The sequence below is a fragment of the Mandrillus leucophaeus genome, unplaced genomic scaffold (genome assembly GCF_000951045.1).
Source record: "Mandrillus leucophaeus isolate KB7577 unplaced genomic scaffold, Mleu.le_1.0 Scaffold228, whole genome shotgun sequence".
NCBI classification, from domain to species: Eukaryota; Metazoa; Chordata; class Mammalia; order Primates; family Cercopithecidae; genus Mandrillus; species Mandrillus leucophaeus.
This window is the reverse complement of record NW_012102343.1, coordinates 614564-623923: the sequence shown is the minus strand read 5'-3', so window position 1 is coordinate 623923 and position 9360 is coordinate 614564. Positions and strand designations below refer to the sequence as shown.

Here is a 9360-nt window from a genome sequence, read left to right as displayed (position 1 = left end):
AGGGGAGGGGAGAAGAGAAGGGGAGGGGAGGGAAGAGAAAGGGGAGGGGAGGGGAGGGGAGGGAAGGGAAGGGAAAGGAAGGGAAGGGAAGGGAAAAACTATTTGGAGGAATGTGGAGGACTGGAGGGTGAGGGGTAGCGGGTTATGAGCCAGTCCAACAGGGAAGTGTGTTCCTGTGCAGTGACTAGAAAAGCATGGTTGCTCAGAAAATACGAGGACCACAAAGATTAGCAAAGCACAGTGATTTGAGGCTTATGTATGCCAAGTTCAGTATCAGCTCAGAAACCTGCCAATGTCCCAAAGAATACCTTTCCCTCCCTTGCTTAATGCCACTGTCTGTAGAGTCAACGATGGTTTCTACTGAATGTCCATGGGCCTCAGTGGGTGGAAGGATGGGGGTAGGAGAAATAGTAAACTGTCAGCTCTTCTGAAGGGTTACGGAAATAGTATTCTGCTTAACTGACTAGTCAAGGTAACCAGAAGTTACTATATTTTCCCTGTAGGGATTGCCAATTTTTTTTTTTTTTTTTTGAGATGGAGTCTCACTCTGTCACCCAGGGTGGAGTGCACTGATGCAATCTCAGTTCACTGCAACCTCTGCCTCTTGGGTTCAAGCAATTCCCTTCCCTCAGCCTCCCGAGTAGCTGGGACTACAGGCACCCACCACTACACACAGCTAAATTTTTTTGTATTTTTTTTTTTAAGTAGAGACGGGGTTTTACCATGTTGGCCAGGCTGGTCTTGAACTCCTGACCTCAAGTGATCCACATGCCTCAGCCTCCCAAAGTGCTGGGATTATAGGTGTGAGCCACCATGCCTGGCCTAGGGATTGTCAATTTTTAATAAATACGAGTATAATAAAAAATTAAATACTACATGGAATCTGTTTTATATATCTATCTATCAAGCAATTATACACATAATGGGTAAGATATGCCATGCACCACTCTCAACACTTCGCAATACTCATTTAATCTCTACAGCTACCCTAGTAGTTAGGTGCTATTTGCACCCAGGCAGCCTGACTTCAGAGCCTGTGCCCTTGTCCATGATGCTGATACGACTCTTTAAAGTGGAAAAAGTCCTAAGGAAACCAAGGCTTAGAGAGAAGTAACTTACACAAGATCACCCCTGCCTTTCTCTCAAAATCCAAGCACTTATTATATCTTTGACCAGCAATGAGGCTATGAACACCGAATGTCAAGGCACAGTTCATTCTTTCAACAAATTCTTATTTTAGCACCTATTATGTGCCAGGTAGTTCTGTTTATAACCAAAGAAACTGTATGAAATTGAACAAATTTGGATCAATTCTTTGGCATGTGCCAAAAGTTGTTTTTAACAGTCAAATCTTATCATTATCTTCTCTATGTCTCAGAAAAATGAAGGTAGAAAAACAATGCCACTTTGATTACTTGAGTTTTTTGGCTTCTCGGATTCTACATAACTGAATCTCCTTTTGTATTGGAGGTCACTTTCAAAAACACCAGGTATAGAAATCAAGACAGAAAGCAGAGGGCAAGAGAGAGATGAAAATATGTGAGCCCAATTCTGCTCCGAACTTGAGTTTAATTGAGATTCCAACTGCCATTCTCCCCTGCATTCTTTTGTCCCTGGCTATGACCAAGTTTACGGCTGTATCGCCCCAAGTAATCCCTGTAATGGGCTGCAATCCTGGGGGAGCTGTTTTTGTTCATTAAGTGGCCAACCTCTGAGCCACATGGAGTGCGGCCAGTTATGGCTTCTTGCCCTGGCAGATGGGCCACTTTTCTGTTTTAAACAAACAGAGATCTTTCAGGAGAGAGGAGACAGTAGGCAGGGGTTGGGGACACAACCAGAGACATAAAGGTGATGGGTGCTAGAAATGAGGGCCAGAGTGAGGGGGGCAGTGGGTGCCCCTTCCAGGTCATGCAGTCTTCTAGGGCAGAATTCACTCATGTGCTGTGTGTTAGCTTTCTCTGCAATGGTAACTATAGTTGTATAGGGCTTACAGTTTGTGAAGGGCTCAGTGTAGTTCCCGGAATGATGCCAGCGGTCTGCAGGGGTGGGAGGAGTGACGGGGCCATAGACAGGAGGCAGCGAATGAACAGAGTGGGGCAAATGGCTGAGAGGGGGCTTCCCCTGAGGGTCAGAATTTCTCAGTGCTTCAGACTCCAGCTCAAGTAACAGGGGCCAGGCTGTGCCCAGAGCAGTTCTCTCAAGTCAACTGACTCTTACCTCTTTGCCCACAGCCCCAGTGTCTGCTTCTCGAAGTTGGGGAAACATTGCAGCAGCTGCTTGTTGGGAGACCCTGTCCCCTCACTGCATTGCACCACCCCCTCCCCGCCACCTGCCCCACCACCCCATGTCTGTCCTCTGGTTAGAGTTGTGTGAAGCGGAAGACAATTTGGGGCTTATTAGTGTCCCAGGGAGACATGTAACTTGTGTTGCTGGGACCCAAACAGCAAGAGTCTTAGCGGCAAACTCCAGCCGAGAAAAGACTGAGGAATTGTCTCACCTAATTACAGGGAATGGCCCTCTTTGTGTTTGTGATTCGGTACGGTTGTCCGATCGCTTTTGATCGCTTTTCTCTATTTGCTGGCTCAGGCCATGCTGGAATTGTGCTAATTAGAAGAGAAATGGACAGAGTGATCCTGTCAGCCCTGGTTACTGGTGGGGACAAAGCAGAATATTATTCTGAGGCAGTGTTTTGTGAGGGCCCTTCTTCCAGCTCTCATTAGGAGGAAGGGGCCCACAGGAGGGGAAGGTTCCAAATGCCTGGCCCAGCTAATGGAGCACTGGGGTGTTCCTGTGCTAATTAACAGGCTCTGCCAGCACTCACGCCAACCAGGAGCCTCACAGTTACACCTGGTATCGTCTGAAGCCCCCAGCTGCTCGAGAGGAAAAAGTGCCAGGCAAAGGGTGGGAAGGCCAGTGGCCTCTTTAGGCATAGACAGGGACACACACCCCAAATGCCAAAAAGCCTACATAGATAGGAAAAGTCAGTTCCAGTCCATCAGAACTTACAACCGTGGAGACACCACCCTTTGCCACTCTCTGGGGTTGGGGGTTGCAAGACTCTGGTGAAACAAAGCCCACATAGGGATCAGATATCCTTGTAGCTCTCACAAGATGAAGAAAACAGAGAATGGAGAATATAACCAAATGCTTGGAGATGGAGTTAGTGCCGAAGCTGAGAACTGGTAAGAGACTGTGTTATTTGGCTTCTGGGATCATCCACCTTGGCCCAACTGTCCGTTTCCTCACTTCCTGCTCTGCCTGTTCACCTTCCTGTGATGGCTTAATCCTGGAGGAAACAGGAGGAGTCAGGGCATCCCACTGGAAATGAAATTTCTCGGCTTCATTTCAAAGCTCCTGGGGAAGTCGAAACACCCTTCTGAAGCCACAGGGACAAGGGGATGACTTCCATCAGTTCTATTTTCACTGCCTTGATCTGGGAGAGTCCAGAAGAGCAGCTAGAGAACTAAAACCACGGAGCAGTTAGCAAGTGTCCATTTAAAAAATATGATAAAAATGGAAAGATAAAAATGATGGCATTTCAATATCAACACAATTAATACCCTGTGAACTTTAAGTGCTCTAACCTATGGAAGGCAGGCCAAGCAAATCAGCAGAGGCCTAGACTCTGGGAGACTGAAGACAGCAAGAAGTAATGAGTGCTGGTAAGAAAAAAAATGTTAATAAGAATTTGCAAACGTGTCTCCAAGCTCCAATACTATGCTTTTCTGAATGTTGCTGCTCACATTTAACAGATGCTTTCCAGGATGGTATTTGGAATGGCAAAGGAAAAGGGAAAAAATATCTGTAGGCAAGTAATAAACAATTATTTACTGTAAAAATAGTCTCTAAAGACTTAGAACATTCATAACACTGTCCCTGCTTAGTCAATCAGCCATGCTTTTCTAGATCACAGAAATCTGCTGTTCATCCAGATGTCTTTTTTGGAAATAAATGATGGGCCTATGATGAGAAGCAATTTGCTGTCCTTAAAATGAAATGCTTTCTTTAAAAGGGCATATTCTGGTCTAGAGCAGGTAAACTATCAATGGGTGAAAGCAGTAGCGGTAATGAGTACTTCCTCTTTTCCAGTTCTTGAACACAGTTGAAAAGGAACCCACACTAAGGGATTTGGTAGATGGCAGATAAATACTTGTTTTCAATCTATCATGTGTAACCAGAAGTCTGCAAGCAAATAGCTTTTGAACCCCCAGTTCAAAGAAGACATTGAAGAACTAGATGTGTAGGAGCCAGCTATACCTTGAGGAGTTTTGAATTTAGTAGGAGAAATAAGATATGTACTCAGAGCCAGGCGCAGTGGCTCATGCCTATAATCCCAGCACTTTGGGAAGCCAAGGCCAGAGGATCTCTTGAGGCCAGGAGTTTGAGACCAGCCTGGCCAACATGGCAAAACCTGTCTCTACTAAAAATACAAAAATTAGCCGGAGTGTGGTGGCATGTGCCTGTAATCCCAACTACTAGGGAGGCTGAGGCAGAGAATCGCTTGAACCCGGGAGGCAGAGGTTGCAGTGAGTCAAAATTGCACCACTGCACTCCAGCCTGGGCAACAGAGCGAGACTCTGTCTCAAAAAGAAAAAGTACTCAGACCACTTAAATATAAGGCAGAGTGTGGTAAGAGTCACAGGGATGATATGGGGAAATGCTATAGGAATGTAGGGGAAGGACCATTTCCAGCTGGATCATCAGGGGATTATAGGAAGCATAGGTTTGATAGATGCAAAAGGGATCCAAGATCTTCTAGGAACTCAAAGGCAGGAGCAAAGGCACTCAAGTGAGAAACTGGGAACTGTTCAGAGTAACTGCAACATGGACTTCATACATAGGAGAGGAAGAAAACTAAACGGAAGGGTTGATTAGGATTACATGTAGAGAGTCTTAAAATGCCAGGTCAAGAGATTGAGACTTTATTAGTAGACATGGGAAGATATTAAAGGTTTCTAAATACTACTGTAGGGTGTTGGGCAGTGGTAGGATAGATTGGAAGGCAGGAGACCAAGTAGATGACGGTAAAGCCCCAAACTATCCACTAAGTATATTAAGGAGGAAGACAGTGGATTGTTTATCATTATAGTTGTACTTTCTGATGAGGTCTGTGCTTTAAATATCCAACTCGGCCCTCTGAGGAAAAACTCACCCTCCTGTAAAAGGGACACATTTATTATGAAGACACAGAAACCATCACATACAAAGTACAATCCTTTAACATCCTGAAATACATACACACACACACTGTACATCAATTTATATTATCAATATAAAAATACATCATTAACATTTCTAAGGATGACAAATACAAAACCAATAAATATCGCAATTCTAAAACATCTACTTACATTAAGTGCTGGTGGATAGGATGATGGTAAAAGAAAGAGGCCAAAGCGGACCAGAAAACCAACTACCTGGCTTCCAGTTACAGACTTGAGTTGGTTTGGGGGAGGTATCCCAATCAATTTCCCCAAACACTTAAAAGTGCCTGATGTCATCAACTCTCAAAAACAGAGCAAAGGAAGAATCTGACATTATGGCACTATTTTTTGGCCATACACACATACACACACAAACTCTTCAACCGCATTTAGTGAGATACAGAAATATCCATCGATAATGAGTTTAAATTAAAATCAAAGCCCCTACAACCTAACCTTCTATATAGCACCCCAGTAGAATGTTTTACTTCTCATACTCATCTTTCATATCTTATGTTCAGTCTTTTTTCCTCTCAATAAGTAAAACTACATGGATGGCCAAACGAGAGAAAAATTCAGCGTTAATTCTAGCATGAGAACAAGGCACAAATGTCAGAAAATGGTTAATGGATCAGCGTTTAAACTGAAGAGTGCCATGCCCTAGCAAAAACTCACGACTCAAAACTTGACCATAACTTTTCTTGTGTCCAAACACCATCAGACTATTGCCACAGGGATCTTCTTTTTTTTTTTTTGAGACAGAGCCTCACTCTGTTGCCCAGGCTGGAGTGTAGTGGCATGATTTTGGCTCACGGCAACCTCCACCTCCCGGATTCAAGCGATTCTCGTGCCTCAGGCCCCCAAGTAGCCGAGACTATAGGCATGCGCCATCACGCCCAGCTAATTTTTGTATTTTTAGTAGAGACAGGGTTTCACCATGTTGGCCAGGCTGGTCTGGAACTCCTGACTTCAAGTGATCTGCCCACCTCAGCCTCCCAAAGTGCTGGGATTACAGGTATGAGTTGCCTGGCCAGGATATTCTTATTTATTTATTTTGAGATGGAGTTTCGCTCTGTCGCCCAGGCTGGAGTGCAGTGGCGCGATCTTGGCTCACTGCAACCTCCGCCTCCTCGGTTCAAGCAATTCTCCTGCCTCAGCCTCCCGAATAGCTGGGACTACAGGCCTGTGTCACCATGCCCAGCTAATTTTTGTATTTTTAGTAGAGATGGGATTTCACCATGTTGGCCAGGATGGTCTCTATCTCTTGATTTCATGATCCGCTTGCCTCGGCCTCCCAAAGTGCTGGGATTACAGGCGTGAGCCACCGCGCCCGGCCCCGGGATATTCTTTTGTGCAAAGTTTAGGAACTCCATGCACTTCTCAAAACATCAGATGATGGGGGCTGGCTTATACGAGAAATATAGAGAACACATATAATAGATTTTACCCATGGGCTAGATTTTCAGATTTTAACAGAGACAGATAAGTGGTGAAGAACTCCATGAAAGTTGTATTTAAGTCAGAAGATTCTCTTTCGTGTGTGTGTGTTTCTATTATATAGATGAACTATCTCATACGTGCTGTCAGAGGGGACAATCCCACCATACCATAGCACATTCTTTTAAGGTCAATTAGGGCTTCCAGCTTTCAACCAAATGGGAACTCCTATAAACCATCCCGTTTCTCTTGTCTTTCAGGCTACACTGACTTTCTTGCTTGAATCTGTAACAGATTAATTAGAACTTGAAAGTCCTTTCTGTCACCTTCACATTGGTCTTTAGATCTAGAACCCAAGGCAACCTTGGATGGGCCTTTCACTATACAAGCTAATTCCAGGAGGGACTCAGGGATCCCTTTGCCCGAAGTCAGAACTGGAAGGTGGGGCTGGGAAGTAAGGAATGAAAAGCAAATGGGACTATCATAAGAGGTATAGAAGTTTTAAAAACAGATGTACATTTCAAGAAGATTCTGGTTTCTCCAGCTGGGGATTCTGGGAACTCAGTATATACTGGAGAGTTCACAGATCAGGCTGCATGGTCTGGTCCAGAATCTAGTTGGTCTCTGGTCTCCTTGCATCAAAAACACTTCCTAAGAGATCAAGAACAATTCAAAAGAACCCATCCAATCAACATGTCACAACTGACTGCCATGACTGAGTCAAATCAACCGTAAGATCCTGGGGCTCCTGAATCACTTCCAGAAATGAGAAAGCAGGACTTTGACCTTTAAGAATGATATGCCCTCAGCTGTTACCAATATCCGAGGCTAAGAAGGTTCAAGTCTGAAAGCTGACTGAGTAACTGCAATGATCCTTGGGTAGAGCAGATTCTTCTCTTGCTGCTGAATGTCCTCAGACGCGTAGAGTGCCAGGAACAGGGGAGAGGGCAGTCCTGGAGGTACACCCTCTGGTCTCTCCCAAGCAAGCAGTGAGGTGTGCATTGTTAGAGGTGCACCGGGAAGGGAGCTTGGTTTCGAACCCCAGGACATCCTGTCCACAAGCAGCTGCTACTTCTTGGGCTTCTCTAGAATATTGAGGAATTTCCCCCGTGTCATCTCTCTGGCTGGAATCACAAAGCAAACAAATGATCAATGAAAACCTAAAATCTGAAAAAAGAATCATAGAAAGATTTAACTTAAAAATGCAGATTGATTTAAATTATATATCAAGTTGCTATCACAACAGATTTAATCATCACCAACTAACCTCCTAAAAGAGGGTAAAAACAAACCGTTACAGACAACTACAACTCTACAAAGCTATTCTGAAGTTGGCAATTGAGATACACATCAAATGACTGTGAAAGATTTTATCATTCACCTTTAAACAAATCACCAGGGGATTCCCCCAAAACCTATCTCTGTCTCAAGAATCTAACCTAATACTCATGTTCACTATCTCAGGGGGTTTGCTTTTGGAGCCTAAAATCCAACCAAGATTAGTCTTCTCTGGGTTGCTGGTCTCTGGACATTTATAATCTCAAATCAAAATTAGAGATCATTTACCCTATCTCTCGGCAGTGGTAGTCCCTGGATACTGTAATATAACAGGGTTTATATTCCCTTAGTGCAGTTCATCTGTGGATGGTGTCATAAAGTAGGGTTTATAGAGCTTTGGTCTTCTTTCCCTTGGCATTGTCAGTCCTTAGATATTTAATATAGCCAGCCAAGGTTTATGTGTCTTTCTCCGGCTTTCAGCACCATCAATCTTTGAATGCTGTAGTTACAAGTGGGTTTATATAGCTACTTTCCTACATAGAAGGTTCCAAAATGAAAGTAAAACATTTCTCAGTTACAAGGGCCACTCCAGAGGTCCCCCATTTTAGATCTCAGAAAGCACACGTAGTGTAACAGCACCTTCCTCATCCTCATCCTAAAAGGCCATGTTTTCAGATTTCTTAAATGGATTTAACAGTGCAGAAAGTTTCTGATGGCTGATGGCTGGCTCTGGGAGCCAGGCCTTCTGGAACCATGCAGTAGGCACAGGGCAGGCTGTGTGGCCTCCCAAGAACACATCTCCATCATGGCCAAAGAAGTGAGGTGGCTAGGGAGGCACCCTCAGGAACGAGAAGGACCTTCACCCAGGCCTCCTTGTTGCCTTTCCCAAGTCCAGAGCAAACGGAGCTAGATGAATGGCCTCCCGCTCCCCTCTGCCCCAACTTAAATTTAACAGTTTCTTGTTTTATTGTACAATGAAGACATAAAACAACACAACTTCTGGGACCACAGGGAGGCTTTTGGTAACTTCAATCTATACGTTCCCCATCTTTCACTAGTTCCTGTGCTCCAACAGAGGGAAAGGAAATTCCATTAACTAGGCATAGAAGCCCAGTGTTGGGTCTTGCCTCACGTGCCCACAATCCCAATCCAGATCAAATCAAACAGACCGTTCCTTCCTTTGTGGATTTATAGCAAATCCTGTATAAGCAAAGTTCCTATAAGACTTGCATGCAATTCCTTGCTTATATAGTTGTCTTCCTCTACTAAAAGGTACTGAAGGCAGAGACTGTTTAGTGCTTTGGACTTCTCTCCCTCGGCAAAAGATCCAAACAATCAGATCCAAACTCCAGAGCACGTGCCCTCCTGTTCACTTGTCATCAGAGATGTTAACATTTCTGATTAATTCATATAGCCCTTATTTTATTCCTCATTTCTTTAT

General features: G+C 44.3%; 1 protein-coding gene across 1 annotated transcript in view; it reads right to left on the bottom strand.

The window, feature by feature from the left end:
* Nucleotides 1-5157: 5157 nt before the first annotated feature.
* Nucleotides 5158-9360, bottom strand: part of LIN52 (lin-52 DREAM MuvB core complex component) — a 145237-nt gene continuing 141034 nt past the window's right edge. Inside the window, exon 7 of the mRNA XM_011981578.1 lies at nt 5158-7765. Coding sequence (XP_011836968.1) covers nt 7555-7765 — 211 coding nt within the window. The 3' untranslated portion in view covers nt 5158-7554. The remainder of the gene's footprint in view (nt 7766-9360) is intronic.